At 48.4% G+C, this 22,959-nt stretch overlaps 4 protein-coding genes across 4 annotated transcripts; 1 reads left to right on the forward strand and 3 right to left on the reverse strand.

The window, feature by feature from the left end:
- Nucleotides 1-1,319: 1,319 nt before the first annotated feature.
- LOC127753423 (E3 ubiquitin-protein ligase WAV3-like) lies at nt 1,320-3,146 on the reverse strand. Its single transcript, XM_052278908.1, has one exon. The coding sequence runs from the start codon at nt 3,139-3,141 to the stop codon at nt 1,324-1,326; it is 1,818 nt and encodes a 605-aa protein (XP_052134868.1). The 5' UTR covers nt 3,142-3,146; the 3' UTR covers nt 1,320-1,323.
- A 431-nt stretch (nt 3,147-3,577) lies between these two features.
- On the reverse strand, nt 3,578-5,818 carry LOC127786425 (E3 ubiquitin-protein ligase WAV3-like). Its single transcript, XM_052313832.1, has one exon. The coding sequence runs from the start codon at nt 5,816-5,818 to the stop codon at nt 3,881-3,883; it is 1,938 nt and encodes a 645-aa protein (XP_052169792.1). The 3' UTR covers nt 3,578-3,880.
- A 730-nt stretch (nt 5,819-6,548) lies between these two features.
- LOC127786426 (WD repeat-containing protein WDS homolog) lies at nt 6,549-11,724 on the reverse strand. Its single transcript, XM_052313833.1, has 4 exons — nt 10,515-11,724; nt 9,705-9,806; nt 7,553-8,200; nt 6,549-6,981 (listed from the first exon to the last, which is right to left on the reverse strand). The coding sequence occupies exons 1-4, from the start codon at nt 11,181-11,183 to the stop codon at nt 6,799-6,801; spliced, it is 1,602 nt and encodes a 533-aa protein (XP_052169793.1). The 5' UTR covers nt 11,184-11,724; the 3' UTR covers nt 6,549-6,798.
- A 2,863-nt stretch (nt 11,725-14,587) lies between these two features.
- Nucleotides 14,588-16,031, forward strand: LOC127753078 (E3 ubiquitin-protein ligase XB3-like). The gene is made up of 2 exons (XM_052278536.1): nt 14,588-15,416; nt 15,515-16,031. Exons 1-2 carry the CDS (start codon nt 15,234-15,236, stop codon nt 15,689-15,691), a joined length of 360 nt encoding a protein of 119 aa, XP_052134496.1. The 5' UTR covers nt 14,588-15,233; the 3' UTR covers nt 15,692-16,031.
- Nucleotides 16,032-22,959: the final 6,928 nt, after the last annotated feature.

Consider the following 22,959-nt stretch of genomic DNA (forward strand, 5'->3'; position numbering starts at 1 on the left):
TTTTTGGGGGGGGGGGGGGGGGGGTCTCCAAGCATCCTAGCCCACTCCTAAGCAACCTAGGACTAATACACCACTAGGAATGTCATCTTCTTGCTTCACCTTGAGGGTTCTCAACGTCAACGCCATTTCACTATTAAGACTATTCTCACCTACACTCATTAAGCATATTAGTCCCAAATCAATTATACCTTTGCCTTGATCAATGCCCACTTTGGATTTTGACTTGATGTTCATCGAAGAACCACATCCTCTTGATCCTCGGCATTTCATCTTGCGGTCTTCTTATAATTGATACGGATTACTCATAGCTTCAAATGGCCTCGCATGGTCCATCATGACCATCACGATAAAAGCCTTCACTCGCCCTTCACCACCGGATTCGGTCCATCGGCGTCAAGCCTCTTGCTTGCCCTTCACCCCCCGCATGGTCCATTATAGCCGAGCCTTGCTTGCCCTTCACTGTTTTGCCATAAATAACCACTTCATACCCCGCATCATCAATGTCTTTACTTGCTCCTCATCAAGGTATAATGTCCATCTTCTAGCCGAGCCTTGCTTTCTCTTCACCGGTTTGCTATAGATAGCCATTTCATACCCCGCATCATCAATGTTTTAACTTGCTACTCATCAAGGTATAATGTCCATCTTCTAGCTTCAATCTTCTAACTTGATGCCGGAACTTAACCTAATCTCACCAACTCATGGAAATAGTTCCAACAATGGGTTGTCATTAATCACCAAAACAATCACCGCACTTTTAGGATCATAGATATTCTAATCTCCCCTTACAAGGCAATTCTAGTGCATAGATCTTTCAAAGTTGTCTAACTCTTAAGTTCACGTTAAGATGCTATTCATTTAGGATGAATTAAGGTTGCACAGAGAGATTCATTGCGCAGCAAAGAGAGACAAAACGAGATCCTTCGTTCATTAAGATTTGTAAACAAAGAGGGAACACCAGTAGGGAACTTAATATATCAGAGTAAAAGAAATTTACTTACAAATAATTAACTCATCCATACGATTTTAATTCCCAGAAGATAGAATAGCATTGAATTGCAGGTAAATTCAGAACCGTAGTTTTCTTTAACACCATGATCAAAACTCTAGTAAATTTGGAATTACGCAAATCTTACACTGCAAAATCTCACCAGTGGACCAGCAATTATCTCATCTCAACCCTATAGAACACGTACGATCAAGGAGCAAACATAAATAAGACCCCCTAATTAATATAAAACGATCACTCTAATAACACTACTAGTCTCACTACTAATTAATATTTTGATAGCAAAGTGTCACAGCTTCAGCTTCAACTTCGCATCACTCTCCACTCTTCTTCTTCTTCTTCTCCGACTGCTCGTCGCCGCCGCGGCCTGGCCCCTTCTGCTGCCGCTGCGCCGGCGGCGGCTCGTCACGCGACTTGGAGACCATCATCCCCATTGCCGGCGTCGCGTATAACCTCTCCTTCGCCCTCTCCTTGCGTGCGCATTGCTTCCTTCTGGAGGAGTTGTGCGTCGTCCCCGACGCGCGCTGCAGTCCGTGCGAGCTCATGCCGGCGAGCATGCGCGCGCGGCCGGCGCGCTCGTACCGCGGCGCGTCCTCCACCTCCTCCTCGAGCTCGCACAGGTCGTCCGCCAGCTCGTCGCACATCACGTCGCCGGCGAGCCCCGGCGCCGACGCCTCCACCGCCTCCCGGCGAAGCTGGAGCGTCCGCGCCGCCTCGGCGTGGTCGCCGCGCTCGGCCGCCGCCCGCGCGATCGCGATGTCCTCGGTTGCCTCCACGCGCACGCGCTCCCGTTCCACCTCCATGGACACCTCCTGGTCCGCCGCGGACACCTCCAGGGGCCGCCTCACGACGGCGTCCTCGCCGGCGGCGACGTCGATGGTTCGCCCTGTCACCGTGTCGCGGTACGTGCAGCTGAGCTTGATCAGCTGGGTGGCGTCCTCCGTGGCTTCGGCGATCGGCACGTTGATGAACAGGAGGAAGCGCCGCTCCTCGTCGGCGTAGAGCTCGCCGACTTCGACCGACGCGGCGCGGCCGTCCGCGCCGACGCGGCTCTCGTAGCGCCCCGACTTGATCTCCCGGACGAGCACGCCCGGGCTCGAGCACGCCACGGCGATGCGCGCGTCCTGCACGGCGACGGAGAGGAGCCCTCCGATGCACTGCGCGAACGAGTCCTGGATGGCCGCCTCGTTCTCGACGAAGGAGAACGTGCCGCCCGTCGACTCCGCGATGGTGTTCATCGCCGCCGCGTCGTGGTCAGCGCCGAAGCCGAACGTGTGGATCGGCGCGAGCCGGCCGCGGCCGCCGGAAGACGCGAACGAAGGCGGCACGAGGTCCATGTAACTCATGCCATTGCCGCGCCTCGGGACGACGTACGAGTCCTTCCCGTCGGACAGGAGGATGACGCTCGAGACGGCGTTCTTGCGCCGGCAGTCGCCGAGAACGCGGCCGGCCACGCGGAGGCCGTCGCCGATGTTCGTGGCGGAGTCATCGACGAGGGACTCGACGGCGCGCTTCGCCGTGGCCTTCCCGACCTCCGACATGCGGAGGAGCCGCGTCCGGCGGCTCGCCTCAGTCGAGAAGGAGACGACGCAGAGGCGGTCGGCGGGGCCGAGGTTGTCGATGACGAACCCCATGGCCTTCTTCACCAACGCCAGCTTCCTCCCCGCCATGCTCCCGCTCACGTCGAGCACCGTCACGAGGTCGAGCGGCGCGCGCGACGCCGCCGCCGCCGCGGCCCCGGCCGCCTTGGCGTGCACGAGCACGGCGAACTTGTCCCGGGACGCGCCCCTCGCCACGGCCGGGTACTCGCAGTGCGCCTTGACCACCAATCCAGCCGCGGCATCGCCGTCAGTCGCCGCCGCCTGCTCGCCGGCCGGCTCCACCGGATCGTCGTCGGCGTACAGGGGAGGCTCGTCGTCGTCATCAGGCTCCGCCGCCGCGGCCGACGACGAGGACAGCGCCGGCACGTCGCTCCAGCGCGCGTTGCAGAGCGGGCAGACGCGGCGGCCGTGCGCGACGTTCCGGGCGATGCAGCGGTTGTGGAAGGTGTGGGAGCACTCCGCCGTGAAGATGGCCTTCCCGCCGGCGATCTCGCCGAGGCAGATGGCGCACGGATCGGTCTCTCTCTCCATGGGTACGACCGTACGACGAAGTGACGAACAGTTGGGACCTCTGGTAGCTTCCTCGTGCGAAACCCTAACGATAGATGCGGGTCTTTATAACTGCGGCGACTTCAATTAAGGAGATAGATAGCATCCGTGCACTTCAAGTGCAAGGTTTGTTTTTTTTTTTTTTGAATAAAGTTAAGTTCAAGGAATTAACTGAAGAGAACATTCCAATTAACACGTATCTCCACTCATAACACTCTCAATTAAATTTTAGGCCTTGTTTGGATGTACCACGTTCCTGGCCCATAGACGTTTTTGTGCCAAGATAGGGGACCAATCGGATTGGAGTAAGTTCACTTTAGGTCCTCATGTTGACATCGAGTTTAAATCACTCTTAACCGCAAAACTAAATATAACTAGAGGTCAGGAACAGTATTGTACTATTGTGTCTAGTTCCGACTGACATAGTGACATGGCATGTTAATTATGATCAACCCGGCTAATTCAGTGTGAAACCCAGGTGGCAGGGGCTATCGTCCTCTACTCCTCAACTCCTCAGGTGCGTCGAGGTTGAAAAATTACATTAGGCTAGGCACATAACATTTGACAACGGTTTTTTTTCCTTTGGTACGTGAGATCACGTGATGGCTACAACATCACCAACACAAAAATGTTGCAACACAACAAAACTTCCTTGTTGCAATGTTTACCACGATATATTTACAATAGGTGTGACATGGTGCACGGGAGGTGTTCGTCCGTTCTAGCTTCTTCTCCTCTCCCTGTCCCGCTGCTGCTGCTGCTGCGGCGGCGGCGGCCGCGTCAGCTCCCGCGACCTGCGCGACCGGTCGAGCATGTCCAGCATCGCCGGCGTCACGTACGACACGGTGATCCCCGTCGGAAGCTCCGACGATCCCCCGCCTCCGCCGTGAGCGTGGCGGCGCGGCGCCACCTCGCCGGACATCTGCCTCGACGTGGCGCGCTGCTGCGCGTGCGAGCTCAGCCCGGCGAGCACGTACGCGCGCCCGGACAGCTCGTACTGCCGCCGGTCCGCCACGCGGGCGCGCATCTCCCGCAGCTCCCCGGACAGCGCCGCGCACATGGCGTCCCCGGCGCGCGCCGCGGCGGACCGCGCCACCGCGCGCTGCCTGCTCCGGAGGATCTCCGCCGCCTCCGCGTACTCGCCGCGCTCCGCCGCCGCCCGCGCCAGCGCGATGTCGTCGATGGCTTCCACCCGGACAAGCTCCCGGTCCACCTCCACGGAGCGCTCGGCGACGCCGGACTCCGCCCGCGACGGCCTGAGCACCACCGCCTCCTCGTCGCCGGCCACGCTCGTGGTCCGTCCGGTCTCCATGTCTCGGTAAGAGCAGCTCACTTCGATCAGGTGGGTGACGTCATCCCAGGCGGGGGCTCTCGGGACGACGACGAACAGCAGGAAGCTCCTCTCCTCGTCGGCGTAGAGCTCGCCGACGTCGACCTTGGCGGCGCGGCCGTCGTCTTCGATGTGGCTCTTGTAGCGGCCGGACTTGACCGCCGTGACGCGGACGCCCGTGTCCACGCACGCGACGTCGAGGCGGAGCTCCTGCACGGCGACGGAGAGGAGGCCACCGATGCACTGCGCGAACCCGTCCTGGATGGCCGCCTCGTTCTCGATGAAGGAGAACGTGCCGCCGGTGACCTCGGCGATGGTGTGCATCGCCGCCGCGTCGTGGTCCTTGCCGAAGCCGAACGTGTGGACCGGCGGGGCGCGGCCGCCGCCGCCGCCGGCGTCGGCGCGCACCAAGGACGGCGGCACGAGCGCGTCGTAGTTGGCGTCGCGGTCGTAGCCGCCGCGCGGCGGCACGGTGTACGTGTCCTGGCCGTCGGAGAGGAGGATGACGCTCTCGACGGCGTTCCGGTAGAGCCGGTCGTCGAGCACCTTGGCGGCCTTGCGGAGCGCCGCCCCGATGTTGGTGCCGCCGCGCGCCGAGAGGGACCCCACGGCGCGCTTCGCGTGGGCCTTGCCGGCGTCGGTCATGCGCGACAGCCGCATCAGGCGGCTCGCGCCGGAGGAGAAGGAGATGACGCAGAGGCGGTCGCCGGGGCCGAGGTTGTCGATGACGAACCCCATGGCCTGCTTCAGCAGCGCCAGCTTGTTCCCCACCATGCTCCCGCTCACGTCGAGCACGGTCACCAGGTCGAGCGGCGCCCGCTGCGCCTCGGCGGCGGCGGCGCCGCCACCGCCCGTAGGAGCCCTGGCGTGGACGAGCACAGCGAAGTCCTCTCGACACGCGTCCCTCGCCACGGCCGAGTTCTCACAGTGCGTCGCGAGCGCCACCGCCGACCCACCACCACCATCCGACGCCACGCTCGTCGCGCCGCCGCCGTGCCTCCGCTCCCCGAGACGCCTCGGCGCGCGGACCAGCGGCTCGTCGTCGTCGAACACCCGTGGCTCCACAGGCCGAAAGAACGGCCGCGCCGCCGACGCCGACGCCGACGCGGACGCGCCCGGCGGCGCCGCGTCGTTGCCGCGGCGGAACGACGGGAGCTCGCGCCACCGCGCGTGGCAGAGCGGGCAGGCGATGCGTCCGCGCGCGACGGTGCCGGAGATGCAGTGGAAGTGAAACTGGTGCGAGCACTCCGCCGTGAACACGGCGTCGCCGCCGCCGCGGCCGCCGCGGCGCATGTCGCCATGGCAGATGCCGCACGGGGCGCTGTCCATGCCGCCCGACGCGAGGCTTTGACCGAGAAAAAAACCCTCCTCGGTGTGGCGGCAACCCACCAACGTGTAGGATTTGATGAATCATTTTGATTGGACGAAAATGTGTTCTTGACTCGTCGTTGGAATCGCGTTCGCGTATGCACCGCGTTGAACGCGTTCATTAGGGTCCTAAACAAGTCACCGGGTTTCTGCGAATTAGTCTCGAACCATCGATTTGGTGGAGTATTGTAATCGTGTTTATGGGTTGACTAGTTAAGTGGATCTGATTTTGCTGGAGTATAATAATGTGTCTTTATGTCTGATTATGTTTTATAAAATTCTTAATCATGAATATAAATCAGGCAACTGAAATTAGAGTTGCTAGTTGCTACCACGTCTATTTTCACCACAGATTTGAAAGCTGTCGTTGCTTCCCTTGTTGCAAACTTGCAATGGCAGGTGACAGCATGGAGCCAGAGTTCACAAAGCCGTAGCTGCTAAACGAAACAAAATACCTGATTTCTGCAAGGACAACAATTCCCAGTGCAGCTGCATCAGCATATTCTTCAAGTTACATACACCATTTCAATCCTTGGGAAATGGCATTTCAATTCCCAAACCAAAAACCAAATCATTGCCAACTAGAAACAGAATTGCAAAACACGTTCATCAGCACTGAATCTACACAAGCAGGAGGAATCCATCCAGTCATCCAGACATATCAATACCAATGAGTAGCAACTCACAAAAATATACAAGGTTCTGAATTCTGATGCATCTTTGATTCTTTACAGAGTAGACGAGCAAAACTTTAATCCGAGACAGGCATATATATGAAGTATACTGCTACTTCTGGGCCTCTGCCTGTTCAAAGTTTACCTCTGAAGTAGCTAAAAGCTCTACGGGGAAAAAAAAATCTCAACTGCTCTGTGCACACTACACTACTACAGTCAAGATGTACAACTATATATTTACAAGGAAAACATACAAAACTTTCCACATCAAGCCGTCAACCGTGTGCGATGTGAGCCTTTGTGTGCTAGCCAAATCCGAACTGTGCGGTCATCACTTGCCGAAGCCAGCATATGTGGCTTAGCAGGATTCCAGCTCACACAATTTACAGTAAGTGAATGACCGTATAAGACCTTTATTGGCGTCTCCAGGTGCCTTTTCCAAATGTAGACCTGTCATCATTTTGGCACATCAAAAAGATGGAAAAGGCTTGACAAGAGCAGAAATCCATGTACTAGCTAATTTCAGTTTATTTTTGCTGTTCACAGAATCTTGTACATAGGTCCATGCCTAACGATGTGAATTATGTGCCTCCACTAGGAAATGTCAACTATCAAACACACTGCGGAGTTAACAAGAGCAAATCTATTTTCAGATAAATTAACGACCGCAAACCAAACAATGCTAATCAACCTAGTAGGACCTTCAACATTATTGATATTTCAGTTAAGCCAGAATTGAATGTAAGGTCTAGTGCTATGTTAAAGAGGCCATGTGGACATTATCAGTGAGCCTGCAATGTTTACAATGTTTCCTCATAGAACAGGAACCTTGAAAGAGTACCAAGAACCAAGTTACAAGGTACTGCTGCTCTATATGCGCCACTCCTTATTCTCAATGTACGCTTATGCTTGGGAGGGTGGTTATGTTGTATATGTATATACAATCATATGATCTACGAAAAAAGTCAGGACGAGGCAGCTAAGGCCAAATGCAATATTAAATTCCATAAGAAAGCTATACCTGGGAATCCTCACTGCCACTAGCTATGAACAGAGAGTTTGATCCACCAAAGCAAGATCTAATCACAAACTTTCCTTGCTTGTGTCCCTTGAATTTATTATCCGGCGCAGTAGAACTTTCACTGATTCTCCACAAATGAATTTCCTGGCTGTTGAGGTTGACAATCAGTGATTGTCCATCACCAGAGAGAGATAGCGACGAAATCGTCTGCTGCTCACGTATTCTCCATTCCCGCCCCTTTGGAAGTTCTCGAATCCAAATTTCATTGGAACATACACAGATAAGATGTTTGCTATCAGGAGTCACAGCTATATCACTGACTTTAGGTATTCTATCTCCAACCCATGATTCCAGTTCTTGACCTTCTAGGTCACAAGTGAAGATCCTCTTTGGAGAACTTTCAGGCTCACAGCTGGCACATACTATTTTCTCCGAATTAGGGAACCATGCACATGAATTGATAATATGGCCAACTGAGCTGCTAAATTTAAGACTGCATTCACCAGTAGCAACGTTCCACAGTTTTACTGATTCTCCATTACCACAAGTGAGCAGCATTCTGTCATTTGGGCTCCAGGCAACAAAAGAAATTGGATTTTTGTGACCCACGAGGCAGTGCTTCTTGGTTAATGTATCATCCTCTTCCACCTAAAATCATCTTTGGGGGTTAGGCATGACAAGAATTTGGAGTTGTAAAGCAAGGAAACAAATGATTATGAACCATCAAACCTGGGTTGCCACTTGCCAGTAAGAAACAGCAAGGAAGAGAAGGAAAAAAAATGATTTTAGCCAAACGATAGTTAAAGAATGCATATTATCTGTCATCCTTTGTAACTTTAGAACAGCTGTAATACCCCACCTCAGAGGTGCCTTCACCTACTAACGAATGGATTTTCCCATTCACATACTTAAAAAACATCTCCCATCTAGCTTAGAATATGTGGCCTCTGTGATTACTAGAACATGGAAAATTAACAACACTTTTAGGCATGTACCACATCTTCAAATGTGTACACAAGGACTGTACAATGTCATCAATTTGTGGACTAAGATGTAAAAACAAATTCTGCCCGAGCTCGACTTGTACAAATAAAGTCCAATTACAAATGAAGACAGGTATATATATATGACCTTTCACGAGCATCATTGATAAACTTTTCCGTGGACATAAGTTGTATGTGGCGACTGGCAGGAAATGCACTTTAAGCTTACCCCTATTTGGCATTTCAGACATTTACCATAGTATCCAATACTTAAAAATTCATATCAAATTTTTCTGGTAACATTTTTAATAAATAAAGATTTACATTATGAAGGGATTTCTCATAAAGTATATGTGTCAGTTTCACAGGGGAAAAATAGCTCCGCTCATCAGTGGACAAAGTTTAAAATGTATGATTGCACGTATCGTATAAAAGGCATATACTTTCTATAAAATATCTTATAGCACTAGAAATTTATGTTTTCTTCCATACCACTAAGTTTCAACATTTATCCTTTTTGCATCACTCCCGTTAAACCTGTTAGTTTCAGCTGCCGTTAAGTCATTGGAAGCTGTCAGATGTTTTTTTTCCCGAAAAGACAGTCATACCTCAGTCAATAGTTGCTGGCCCACATTATTGGAAACTTCAAGCTTCTTCTCCTTTCCTCCATTCCTCTTCCTATGGTGGAGAGGGAAAAGAGCTTTGATGGAGGTACAAGAGAAGATTAGCAGCAACAGGAATTGGGGAGTCTATATCACACTTTGGCACAAGGCTAGATTGAGGGATGTTGCATTCTCTAATCAATCAGGCTTGTTCTGTTCTCCAATAGCTTTCTCTATGTGAGTTAAACCATTACCAAGTATGGATTATGGAAGATGGGTTAAGTGGAATGCATGGCTTGTTCTGTTCTCCAATAGCTTTCTCTATGTGAGTTAAACCATTACCAAGTATGGATTATGGAGGATGGGTCATGTGGAATGCATGCTATGTTTTGCATGGAGTTAGTCTGAATGTTGTGGTCCAGAAGTGGTTAAAGTTATAAGATATTTTATATATTAAAAACGAGTTGACTTATAACCATTAGAGTTAAGAAGACCAAGTTGTAAGTCGTATTCTGAAACAACAATAGTGAAAAGCATTGTTAACAGCTGCTTTGGTGAAAGGCATACCTTCCATATGATGGCCGTGCAATCACTTGAAGATGATGCCAGGTAGTTTCCATCATTTGAGAACCTTACAAACCAAACTTCATTGTTATGACCACATAATATCTGCAAACAGGCATGGATGTGTCAAATATCCATCTTCGGACTATAGTCCCCGCCCCCAAGCATGAAACTTGTCTAGTGCTATAGATCCCTGAAAGAATACATAAATGAGTTTACCTGAATAGTAATCCCCTCTTGGCTAAAAAAGAATCTAATAACATTATTATCATTGGTTTTGAAGTATCTCAAATTATGATCATTTCTTTTAGAATATAACAGAATTTGAAAAATCAGAACTCCACAGAAGACCTCTACACAAGCAGATAAAACATAGTTTGAAAGCAGAGTAGAAAAGAAAGGTTTGAAGTGGTGCTGTTTACAGTGTTTCTATCTTTCAAAACAAAACCGAGATTTCAAGTGCAAAGACTCTTAAATAATGCAAATCCCTGCCTCACTGGGGCTAGAGAATATGCAGTACTTTTGAAGAGTAGTGTCTCCCGGTAGCATGATAATTTTATGCTTCCAAACATTGGCACGGAAAGGATAAAAGCTGCATATATATTGAAAAAATTACAGTGAATATTCGAGTTACTGAGTTAGATAACCATACAGAAGTACGTTCTGAAAACTAGTCAGAACAATTGCCAGCATAAAAATTGTACATTGTCGGCTCTAGTTTTTGAAATTGATCTGATTTCACATACTTATAAACCTTATAACTGGGGTGTTTGTGCAAAACTGGTAATACAAATCAACAATTTAAACTCGCACCTGCGAACACTTGGAAGGAATCTGCTCTTCAGGGCACTTATGATCCTCAAACAAAGTGACCTCGTCCGGTAAATTGTGATATACACAAGACGAAACCTGCTTAACAACTGCATTCTCCACCAGAAGCTCTAGCCGACCGCTTGGCACATGGAACCATGGCGGGAAAGCATCAACCAGATCCAAGAAAAGCCCAATCCTCCACCCGACCACGGCATCCGGCGCGACCGCCCCCTCGCACGAGACCATTGCGCGTGCCAGCCAGTGCACACACTCCCTGTCAACGCCGAGGGGCGCAATCCGGCGCCAGAGCACCTCCCTGGCGCGCGGCAGCCCAGCGTCGCCGATCCCCAGAAGCTCCAGGAAGTGCCCCCTCCACACCAAGAACTCCGCCGCCGCGCGCTCCCGGTCCCCGAGGCCCGCCACGGCGCGGATCGCCGCCACGCACGCGTCCCACCGGCCAGACATTACGTCGAACAGGAGGCGGTCGTGCTCCGCCGGGTACAGCGGCACGCCAGACTCCGCCTCCAGCGCCGCGGCCGCCCTCCGGTAACCGAGCGAGTAGAGCGACTGCGCGATGACGCGCACCAGCTCCTCCCGGTCCACGAGCCCCCGCTCGCCGCCGAGCCGGGCCTCGCCATGGGAAGAGACAGAGCTCGCGTGCATCTCCATGGACGCGGCTGATTCGCTTCGCCAGCTTGAGGGATCTCACACCCCAAGCAGCCGCCAAGACCAAAACCCCCTCAAAAATCCGAGTTCCGAACACAAAAGAAGATCAAATTTCCGAGCGGATCAAATCAAAACTTCAAGAGAGTAACAAAAAGGGGACAAAAATTTCTCCGCTCCAACACAGACGCAACAAGAAAAGCCTCGAAAGCGATCAAAAATTCCACGCACTAAATGACAGAAAATGACAGGGAGAGCTCAAAATCCGCAAAAAATTATCGGATAATTCGGGCGAATTTGGGAGTGGCAGTGTGGATTTACAAATGATCCGATCAAAAATCGAGGGGCTACTTGGTTTTTTTTTCCTCCTCCCTCCGGATCTGTGTGACCAAATCTGTGGGCGGAAAAAGGATGGGAATTTTTGGGGACGGGATCGATGCACGGTCTGTGTGCGCTGGAGAGATCTGGACCGTCCGTTGGATGCTGGGGGTTGGATCCGAGCCGTTGGAGGTCTCGTGGATCAGGATAGGATCAGTGTTGTTGTTGTCTTGTGGGCTGGACAGTAGCGCGCTGATAAGACCGGGAATCTGGAGTCTAGAATGTTCGGAGAAGAGGCAGTTTCGGTGCTTCGGATATTTTTGCTTTGCTCTCAGCCCCCTCACTCGGTTGAGTTCAGAATAAATTGCACAATACAGAGGGTAGAGTGCACCTTGTTTCCCTTTGCATCAGATTTAGTACTCCCTCGCTTCGAAAATATAATAACTAGATGAGACATTTTCTAGTACAATATATATGATGAATTACCTATTCAGATATATTATACTAGAAAATGTTCTTTTTAGTTCTAAATTTTTAAATCTTGAGACGGAGGTGGTACATAGTTTCATTTTATATTAGGGAATATTAAAATAAGTTTCATTTTGCACGAGGTGGTTCATCATATCATTGAAAAGAAATCTAGTAAAATATGAGGAAAATTATAAAACCCTTTGAATTTAGACTATGTTTGATGAGGATTTATTCAAAATTTATGAAACGTCATGGAAATCATATATATTTTATGATGTATCATGTTAAGTGAAACTTAAATCAATGGACACAGGTGCAAAGTAAAAGCATGTCCTAAACCTAGTGTAAAGTGAAACAACATACACTTTATCCGGTGCAAAATACAACTTACTCTTATTTTAATGGTTTACTTTGGTCCTAAGGTCCTTTTTAGGGAGGGGCAAAGCAATCACTGAAAAAATGTTTTCTTCGATATAAGTCCTTAGAACCACCTAATACTCTTTTCTAAAAAAAATTAATACTCACATTGGCACAATTGTGTAGTTAAATTTCAATATTATTGATACGAGACACTCCTACATGAGTGTATTCGACAAGGCTCGTGGAGGTTTTAATCCAAGTTAGATCTAGCTGGACAAGCAGGACAGGTGCCAAGGAGGCAAAGACGGTGGCTATATGATGAGGGAGGAACAATGACAATGAGCGTGCATCAATGAAGATGACAATGAATCGGTGCGTATGGAATCAAATGTAGGAGGGGGAGGTGCATGAGCCCTCTCCTCTCACCTTGTGCACCCATGTTGCACCTACCACCACCACGCCTGCACGAGCTTAATTTTGGATTAGGAGAGAAGGTCAATTCTCGTGTTTACAATGGGTTAGACTCACTTGGGAGGCTGATTTTCATGAGTGAAACTAAAACGCGGCAAACCAAACACCCTTCCGCAGCATGTCCGGTGTGTTCCTGCAACAACTTGCAAAGCTTGTTTTTCATTTTCTACCAAGACTCCTTTCAATTCAGAATTGCTAGAAAACTATTGATAGTTTTTTTTCTATCCTAAAACTTTCAAATTATTGACCATCGGTTGGCCTCGAGATTCAAAGAATTAATTTTTAACTTGCGCAAGGACTCCCAACTTGTTGGATCAACGCATATGCTTGTAGCCATACTTTTTTGGGTTAATTGGATATTTGGATCATGCTATTATAAATTTAATGGTTTTGAAATATACCATTCATATTTACCTATTTGTAATCGTATCATTATAATTTCACAAATATTAGAGCTATGCCACTACATAGCTTTTCTCTACATTTTCTATTTTTTAGGACCAAATTAAACTACCCTCTTCTTCTTCCTTCATCTCCCATCTCACTCCATATCTTCTCTCTTGTTCATCGGTCTCCTTGTCCACCACCAAGCTCAGCCTGCTGCTCCGACCGGCAAGGAAGCAAAGATGGTGCTGTTATGGAGGAAGCAAAGACCGGCAAGCACAAGGAAGCAAAGATGCTGCTATTATGGAGGAAGCAGAGACCGGCAAACAGCAGGACGTAGACGAAAATCTTGACGATGCACACGCATGGCTGGTGGATGTCGAGCAGCACCGTGTAGAGGCGTCGTCGAGCACAGAGGAGGAGGGGATACACACGCTTGAGCCGAATTGTAAGCCGAGGAGAGAGAGAGAGAGAGAGAGAGAGAGAGAGAGAGAGAGAGAGAGAGAGAGAGAGAGGATATTCACGCCGCCGGCGAGCACCGTCGTCCTCGTGCCACCCTCTTCGCATGTATGGAGGAATCCGATGCAGTGGCGACAGCGGCCAAATGGCGAGACCCCCGGCGGCGTGCTCCGTAGCTTTTGCTACTTGATCCGGTGGCTGGGTAGCAAGTCCCGGTGGCGTGCTCCCTTCCAGCTCTGCCGGCAGCGGCGGCAGCCCTCAGCCTGCTGCAGCTCTTCATGAGCTTGTGTAAGTTGGCTGGAATAGAAGACAGAGGAGGAAGAAAGAAGGCATAGGTATTTTGGTCCAAAATTTTTATAAAATATGGTGAAAGGGTACTTAGTGGCATATCTCTAAAATTTATAAAAATGTAATGGTATTGCTATAAATAGATGAATAGTAATGGTATATCTTAAAACCACCAAATTTATAATGGCATGGATCTAATTAACCCTACTTTTATTATCACTTCCGGTATTGGCGGGGGCCATTACAATGTTATCAACCGATCGAAACTTTAATACAGCCTTTTTTTTTATCCTGCAGGAGGGGGAGACCCAATATTATACTAGCATATCTTTTGGTTCTTCGGTCATCCAGAGGTGTATATTCTCATTCTGTCTGGATTCAGTATTATCAGTCATATCGTATCGGTTCAACAATAGTATTCCAGCTTTGAAATATAAACCAGTAGCAGTTTATAAGGAAGTTTTACCGGCTAAAGTGCAGGATTTGGGGGCTGTTTGGTTCCCAGCCACACTTTACCATTACTTGCCAACAAAAGTTGCCACACCTTGCCTAAGGTGAGGTGATCAAATTGTTAGCCACAACTTACTAAGCCTAAGGGAATCTTGCCACACTTTTTTGAGCCATTGACACGTGGGACCCAATTTATTGGAGGGGAATCTTGCCACAACTGTGGCTACAACCAAACACCTGTCAAATTTGCCTAACCTTAGGCGTGGCAAACTGTGGCAAAGTGTAGCTTGCAACCAAACACACCCTTTATCAAGAAACATGGTAGATACATACATAAATGGCAAAATTTGCTACTGGACACCCAAAAATCGTGTAATTAGCTGTGAGACACCGCAAAATCATGACACTGCTCATGAACACTACGAAAGTTGTGAAATTGGCTGTAGGATACCAGAGCCAATATTTTATAATTTCCGAGACAAAAGAGGTAAGAGAAATTACTAAAGGACCATATTGCCCCTGGGCGCTGCAGCTTGTAGACCAGACCCAGTCGGCATCATGTCCATCTCCCCCACCCGACTTCCCATTCCTCCCCAATCTCTAACCCTAGTCGACGGTGGCGGCGGCGTCAGATTCGGCACCGGCGCCGGCGGTGAGGACGGCGGGCGACGGCGACAACCTCAATGGTGCAAGTCTGGTCGAAGCAGATGCAGCAGAGTTCCATGTCGCTCACCTGTGCCCAAATGATCAACACATTTTGCGAATTCACAGGAGTTTGCTGTTCTTCTCAGACTTGACCTGTCATTTTGCTGAATTGCCCATACTCTGCCACTGAACCCTACATCAGCAGAGCCCATGGTGTGGCCATCCCCACTTAAGTTCATCGGTGAGCTTGAACCAGAAGCTAAGGCTCTCCTGGAAGCAGCTCTGATGGAAGCCAACAGGGAGAGGGAGAAGAAAATCCTGAATGGCACAAAGTACTCCCTGCCATCCCCTTTGCCTGGTGATGACAGTGCCGATGACGATGCATGCTCAGAGGTATTTGAGTGCTGAACAATTTCAGTGTTATCAGTTGGATTGGGCTCCCATAAACACATTGTGTAATTTAGTTTTCTTTGTTGATCATTTGGGCACAGGTGAGCGACATGAGCTCTGCTGCATCTGCTTCGACCAGGCTTGCACCATTGAGGTCGCCGCCGTCACCAGCGTCGTATCTGCCGCCGTCGGCGCCGGCGCTGCCGCCACTATCAACTAGGGTTAGGGATTGGGGAGGAATGGGGAAATCGGGTGGGGGAGATGGACACGACGACTAGACCCAGTTGGGTTTACAAGCTACGGCGCCTAGGGGCAATCAGGTCTTTTAGAAATTTCTCTGACCTCTTTTGTGTCGGAAATTATAAAATATTGCCTCTAGTGTCCTACAACCAATTTCACAATTTTCGTAGTGTCCATGAACAGCGTCACGATTTTGTGGTGTCTCACAGCCAATTACACGATTTTTGGATGTCTCGTAGCAAATTTTGCCTACATAAATCTACTATTGGAGCAGCTACTTGTGGGGTTATACTCTTGACTGGAGAATCCTTATATATTTGCCTGCCCATATGTTTGCTTCAATTACATACGTACCATATAGTATAATTACATTTTTAATTGTATTGTTACATTTGAACGGTGTACAGCTACTTGCTTCCAATTTCATCAACTAATTAAGACAAGATAAATACAGTATACGATAGAAACCAATTATTTACTCGGTTTGTCTCAAAATATATCAACCTAAAAATTAGATGAAACACTTTCTAGAATTCCTGTACATATTGAATGTGTCATGTCCGATCCTATATTACTGGACCTTAGGAGGGAGGAGATTGGATGAGACATATCTTAATACTGTGAATCTGGACAGTAAACTCTCTCTTTATATTTGTAGTATGTGTCTTATATTTTGAGATAGAAGGAGGAGTATGTAGTAGACTAATGAATCATACAAGCCTCATCTTTTCGTTTATGCTTATGCTTACAAGTCAAAATTTGAATTTTCAATGTTAAATTTTAAGTTGATTTTGAGGTTTTTTTCATCGTAGTTTATTTTTCAATCTTTGCTTTTAAATCGCTAAAAACACGTATATAAAAAGTTTATTCATACCATCTCAGAATAGTCTACGTGGCTCTAGTTTTTATTTTTATAAATTATTTTTCGTTTACAAATATATCGTTTGGCTGGATATCCTAAGAAGCGATGGCGTGACCGCGTGAGGCAGCAGTGCGGCCGGGGTTTGCTTCCTGAAACAATCCTCTCTGCCGTAAACCGGCCGTCTCAAACACACCTAATCAAAGAAACAAGAAATCAAGAGATCCAATAGGTCTCTCCTACGTACACTCCAAAAGCTCCAAACTCCAATCCGGAAGAGGCACACTCGCGTGCGTGGAAACATCGCGTGAGAGTGAGACGCCGAGCTTTACCTCCCGGGGAGGCATCCAACGCACCCTAGTCCGTCCATTCCCCTCCGCGTTTCTGACGAACTGACGAGCGACAACGATCGGCAGCTACAGGCTACAGCAGTTCAAGCACAGTGATCAGTGAGACACCCTAGTATTCAATCAACATCACTCATACGGCGTAAGATGCATTGTCAGATTAATGCTTAGAATAGTGTTGTTACATTGTCAGATTAATGTATACTACTCCCTCCGGTTCACGATGTAAGACTTTCTAACATTGCCCACATTTATATACTCCCTCCGTCCTATAATATAAGGGATTTTTGAGTTTTTGCTTGCAACGTTTGACCACTCGTCTTATTCAAAAAATTTTAAAATTATTATTTATTTTATTTGTGACTTACTTTATTACCTACAGTACTTTAAACACAGCTTTTCGTTTTTTATATTTGCAAAAAAAATTTGAATAAGACGAGTGGTCAAACGTTACGAGCAAAAAAAAACTCAGAATCCCTTATATTGGGGGACGGAGGGAAACATCTATATGAATATGGGCAATACTTAAGTTTTACATTATGAAACGGAGGAAGTACTGAACTTATTCTGTACACTGAATCACAAAACCTGTCTTTCACCAACTTTGTGCAATTGTATACCTCGTTTTTACTATCCCTGTGGTAATATTCTTATTTTCCCATAGGCTAAACAATAAACCTGTAAATGTAAGACAGAGATGAGAAATGGGGAAATGTATGCCATAGTCATATAATTCTCTGATCAGTGTAAAAAAAATTCTCTGATAGAAAATCAACACATCTTATAGAAACTGTCTTCATTCCAGCAGTTCCTTTTCCTTCTATGAATGTGAGTGAGAAGTGTTGAGATTATAGGCATATAATGATTTAATCTATTCCATAAACAAATCATGACATTACAGATGAAAACTAGCATGAACGCATCATTAGATCTACACATGTAAACTACACAGTATAACATGAACAGATCAAATATGCGCAACATATTGAACACGTACCGAGTTGACGGAAAGACCGGCTGCTTGGTCGAAACTTTTCGCAGGCGTCTACGAAGGCACGAAACACGCGAGCGAAGAGGAAGACGAGCCGTCGCGAACGAACAGGGAGCAGTCGCGCGAAGCGCTTCCCAAAAACCTTATTGCCGCCTTCTCCCTGTGCAGGACGTCGAAGGCAGAGGTTCCGGAGACCTGCTCTCCCGATCGCCGGTGCACGCCAGCGAGCGAGATGGAGTAGTCTACGAGCGACGGCGCAGTACAGAGTAGGAGGCACACCCTAGATTGATTTCGCGTGTGTTGCGTGAAGACGGCGGGTCGATTTATATAGAGAAGGGTCGCTTGATCAGGGCGCCCGCACGATCTCTACTGCGCGTAACCGAACCGGATAAGTCGCGCGTAACTTATCCGGACTCCATGCCGTTTGCACGCACCGGATTTTTCGGAACGTTTCCAAAACAAAAACGAATCCGAATTTGCAGCAAAACAAAACTGCAAAAGGAGGCTGCAGCTGCGCAAGGATGAGGAGCCAAATTTTTCGGACCATTCGACGCGTACGTCGTGCACGCGCGCCGCCTGCCCTGCCCGGCCCGGCGAGGCGAGTGAGCGCGCGCGTGTGTTTCCCCTCTTCTCTCCACCACACATGCTTCAAATGGCTAGGAGTGCATCCTCCCTTTTAAGGAGGTCCCCCTCTCCTAGAATAAGCAAGGTGGTACTAAACTCCACATGCATGCCATCCCATGAGGTGGGCTTTTGTGATTTTCCAAAGAATTAATCTTCGAGTGGGCTAAGGCCCATTCATTAATTCCAACAATCCCCCACCAAATCTCAAAATCCCACTGAGATTTGCCTTTTCCAATGTACTGTTTATATACCAACGATTCGATGGAGACCGATTAAGGTTGAACATCCACCTAGAACTCCAAGCTACACTTACTCACAACTTGAACAATGGACTACGCCTTGAATTGCAAGTCTTGTGCAAGCAAGTTTCACTCAAAGTCTTATCTGGTACTAGACCGTCTGTAGACTACCCCTCGGGTGGAGCGTATAAGTCATACTCCTAGGTCTTTAGTAAGCTTCCTAGAAGATTCACCCAAAATCTTCATAGACTGCGACCAACAGTCAAGCTCACAAAGGTGAGTTCTTTCAAGAATGTTCTGCAGGACAACATCTTCGCTAATTAAAGCCAACAGAACTCATTAAGGCATAGCCAACCTGCCTTGCAGCTCACGAGAGTACATGCATCTTCACTTGGAGAGGGTATATATTGGTACTCTCCTCTAGTTTACTAATGATTTGTTCTTCCCAGGATCTAATTCACGGGATCTCCGATCACATAGACTGGGTTACCACCATAGTATAACTCACATAGGTCTCAAACCCATCTCCTTCGATGCATTGTCTATCACATTTCGTGATAGTCCCTTCGTGAAGGGATCTGCCAGGTTTCTCGCTGTTTGGATGTAATCCAACGTTATAACTCCGGAGTTTCTTAATTTCCTGACAGATTTCAATCGTCTTTTCACATGTCTAGACGATTTCATATTATCCTTAGAACTATTCACTTTGACAATTACCGTTTGATTGTCACAGTTCATAAGGATAGCTGGCACCGGTTTTTCAACAATAGGCAGATCCATTAATAGATCACGCAGCCATTCTGCCTCAACAGTAGCAGTATCCAGTGCCGTCAGCTCTGCTTCCATGGTTGACCTCGTCAAAATGGTCTGTTTGCAAGACCTCCATGAAACAGCACCACCACCCAGTGTGAAGATATATCCACTAGTGGCTTTGATCTCATCCACATCAGAGATCCAGTTAGAATCACTATAACCCTCCAGTACCGCAGGATACCCAGTATAGTGAAGCCCCAATTCCACAGTACCTTTCAGATAGCGCATTACTCGCTCAAGCGCACGCCAGTGATCATCTCCCGGATTAGAGGTAAATCGGCTCAACTTGCTCACAGCAAAGGAGATATCAGGCCTAGTTGCACTAGCCAGGTACATCAACGAGCCAATAATTTGGGAGTATTCCAGTTGATTCCTAGCAATTCTCTTGTTCTTGCGAAGCAACACATCTTATAGAAACTGTCTTCATTCCAGCAGTTCCTTTTCCTTCTATGAATGTGAGTGAGAAGAATATTCAATGACTGGATAGCATATAAATGTATGTCACACTGTAAATAAATGGCACTGCTTCTGCTCTTTTCGCTCAAGCATGATCATGGAAAATTCCATTCAAATCAGCGAGATTGCTGGCTGAAGACGTCAGACAACCACAACCAGATACTAGTAGGAATAAGTAGAACACAGCTGTTCGTTCAGGTGAACACATGTCATAAAAAATGCATCCAACATACCTAGCTTTTTCTTTATGCTAGAATGGGAACTAACTATTTCAAAAAGGGCCGATATAATAGAACTACTAACTAACATCCTGCGCGCTGTTCTTAATCAGCGCAACATTAGGGGTGGAAAAAAAAACTCAGGCTCATAAGCTCAAATCGGGCTTGGCTCAAGCTTGATTAGCTTGGCTCGGCTCGTAAGCCAAACGAGACAAGTCCAAGCCTCCTTTTCAGCTCGTTACTTAAATGAGCCGAGCCGAGCTTAGCTCACGAACCTAGGCCATCATGTGTTTATATCGATTATTTTACTTTTTATGGTATTATTATTTGTCAATATGAAATTTATCATTAAGATTTTGAAGAATTAAACATATAAACTTATTTAAATTTTACATGTTGATGATTTTATCTTGTTTTTTCAATAATTACAAAATATATATAAAGAGGTGTTTCAACAAGAAGGCTTGCAAGCCAGCTGGCTCGAGCCAGGAAACAAGCCGAGCCGAGCTCAAGTTTTAGCTTGTTTCCCTAACTGAGCCAAGCCAAGCCAAGCCTAGCTTGTTACGAGCCACTGCAAGCCGAGCCGAGCCAGGCTTGCGGCTCATTTCCACCCCTTCGCACCATGCATGCCTATAGATGGCCAAAAGGCCCGCCCGGCACGGCCCGATCGGCACTTCATGCTGGGCTGTGCCGGCCCATGGACTGTACCTTCGGCCCAGGCACGGCCCACCAGTAGTCGGGCCGTGCCGGGCTGGCCCGAAGGCACGGGTGGCCCATCGTGCCTTTTTTTTAAAATAAGTCTATTTTCCCTCCCTCCTCTTTGGGCTAACATATATATATATATATATATATATATATATATATATATATATATATATATATAGAGAGAGAGAGAGAGAGAGAGCTAAAATATGTCTATTTTTACTCCCTATTGTTCGTATGTCGGGCCTTGCCTGCGGCCCATCGTGCCGTGCCGGTGGAGGGGCCCAGGCACGGCCCAGTGGTCGGGCCATGCTTGGGTCGAGCCAAAATGCGTGCCGTGGCCCAGACTGTTGGGCCTCGGGCCTCAGGCCTTTTGGCCATCTATACGCATGCCGTGCTCTTGCCTAGAGCTATTCTTTTAGAAAACCAAATCGCCCGCCCGCCTATATATATATCCGACGGCAACCAACCATAGAACCACCCCACGGCCCCACCCCACGTCGCAGAAGGGCGGCGACGGTTGACGGTGAACCCTTTTGTCTTCTCCGCTGCTTGTCTCGGCGTGCTCCAGTCTCCAGACCAAGCCAGCGCGATGGAAGGGGCAGGAGGACGCCGGGGAGGAGGAAGCTCCATTGGGCGGCGTCGATGGCGGCACAGGTGGGAAGGCACCAGCCAAGATCGTCGTGCCAGGAGATGAGCGCGCCGTCAACATCCTTGGGACGTCGTGTCCACTCCCCTCTCGGCGGCCCCGGAGAGGCCGGATCGATTGGCATCGTCGGCAACCAACAGTGTAAACGGGCTCTGATCGGCCGCCGGGGCTTCTGGGCACAGGAGAGCGGGATAGGGCACCAGGCAGGCGCATGCGGCAACTACCGCAATGTTCCTCGTGCCCTCTGTCGGCTCTTCTCGGCGCGAAGCTCTGGCGTGGAAGAGGCAGCGGAGACCCGGCATCCTTCGTGGTCACAGCACCGCCGCCGCCGACCGGATCCGACGCCTCCCGAGGTAAGAGAGCGGCCGCATCTTGCTCTACCACGGCTAGAGACAGTCGGATCCGAGCCGCTCTTGCAGGTAGCTATCGGTTTGGGGAACTAGCGACGGCGGTGGAGGTCGCCATCCCCGCGTGCCGCGGTGCCCATGAAAGTGGCATTTCATCCTCGACTGCTTCTTCCACCAGCGTTGCCTGCCTCGTTGCGGATCTGCTCTCCCGGCTAGCTGCTGGTCCCGGTGGCCTCGCCCATCGCGTCCCCTGTTGTTCTACTGGTGGGGGAAGGCTAATACGCACGGCTGGCGCGCGCGGGCCCCCTCCCCGTTCCGCGTGTTTTTCTTTCTTTTTCTTTTTTTTTACGTTTTTGGTGGTTAATCCATGTGCCTTTTTCTTTTATTTTTCGCCGTTTCTTTCTAATTTTTTTTAATCTTTCGCATACCTCTTTACAAATGTAGAGTTGAAAGTTTCTATTTTTGACTAGAAAGTTTTCAAATTTTGACTTGAAAGTTTTCAAATTTCAAATTTGAGTTGAATGTTTTCAAATTTGACTTGAAAGTTTTCAAATCGGGGTTGAAAGTTTTCAAATCTGACTTGAAAGTTTTCAAATCTGGGTTGAAAGTTCTCAGATCTGAGTTGAACGGTTTTCAAATTTGAGATGAAAAGTTGAAAGTTTTCAAAATCTGACTTAAAAAGATTCAAATTTCAAGTTGAAAGTTTTCAAATATGAGTTGTAATTTTTCAAATTTGGGTTAAAAGTTTTCAAAATTTGACTTCACGTATAAATTTTTTTCAATCTATTACTTAAAATAAACTTCGGAAAAAACAAATCTTATCTTGATTATCTAAAACTAATGATTTTTTTACACGCTAAGATCTAACAGATTAGTTACGCACGCAGTGGAAAAAAGATTCCCGAAAAAAATCGCTCTAACGCGCTGTACCACGTATACACGTGGGCCGTGGGCCAGAAGTGCGCGCTGGTGGCGCGTACGCGCGAATTAGGAATTTCGCTACTGGTGTCCATCGATCCCAGCCCGTATCCTCTGACGCTGCCTCTGGTTGCATCTCGCCG

Source organism: Oryza glaberrima, chromosome 10 (genome assembly GCF_000147395.1).
Source record: "Oryza glaberrima chromosome 10, OglaRS2, whole genome shotgun sequence".
Classification (NCBI taxonomy): Eukaryota; Viridiplantae; Streptophyta; class Magnoliopsida; order Poales; family Poaceae; genus Oryza; species Oryza glaberrima.

Bases quoted from the DNA above. Each gene is read 5' to 3' on its own strand.
- LOC127753423 (XM_052278908.1), bottom strand. From the start codon at position 3,141: ATGGAGAGAGAGACCGATCCGTGCGCCATCTGCCTCGGCGAGATCGCC.
- LOC127786426 (XM_052313833.1), bottom strand. From the start codon at position 11,183: ATGGAGATGCACGCGAGCTCTGTCTCTTCCCATGGCGAGGCCCGGCTC. The intron at 9,807-10,514 runs GTGCGAGTTTAA...GCCTGTTTGCAG, and splicing joins TTCCTTCCAAGTGTTCGCAG to ATATTATGTGGTCATAACAA. The intron at 8,201-9,704 runs GTATGCCTTTCA...AGATGATTTTAG, and splicing joins GCACGGCCATCATATGGAAG to GTGGAAGAGGATGATACATT.
- LOC127753078 (XM_052278536.1), top strand. From the start codon at position 15,234: ATGGTGTGGCCATCCCCACTTAAGTTCATCGGTGAGCTTGAACCAGAA. The intron at 15,417-15,514 runs GTATTTGAGTGC...ATTTGGGCACAG, and splicing joins ATGACGATGCATGCTCAGAG to GTGAGCGACATGAGCTCTGC.
- LOC127786425 (XM_052313832.1), bottom strand. From the start codon at position 5,818: ATGGACAGCGCCCCGTGCGGCATCTGCCATGGCGACATGCGCCGCGGC.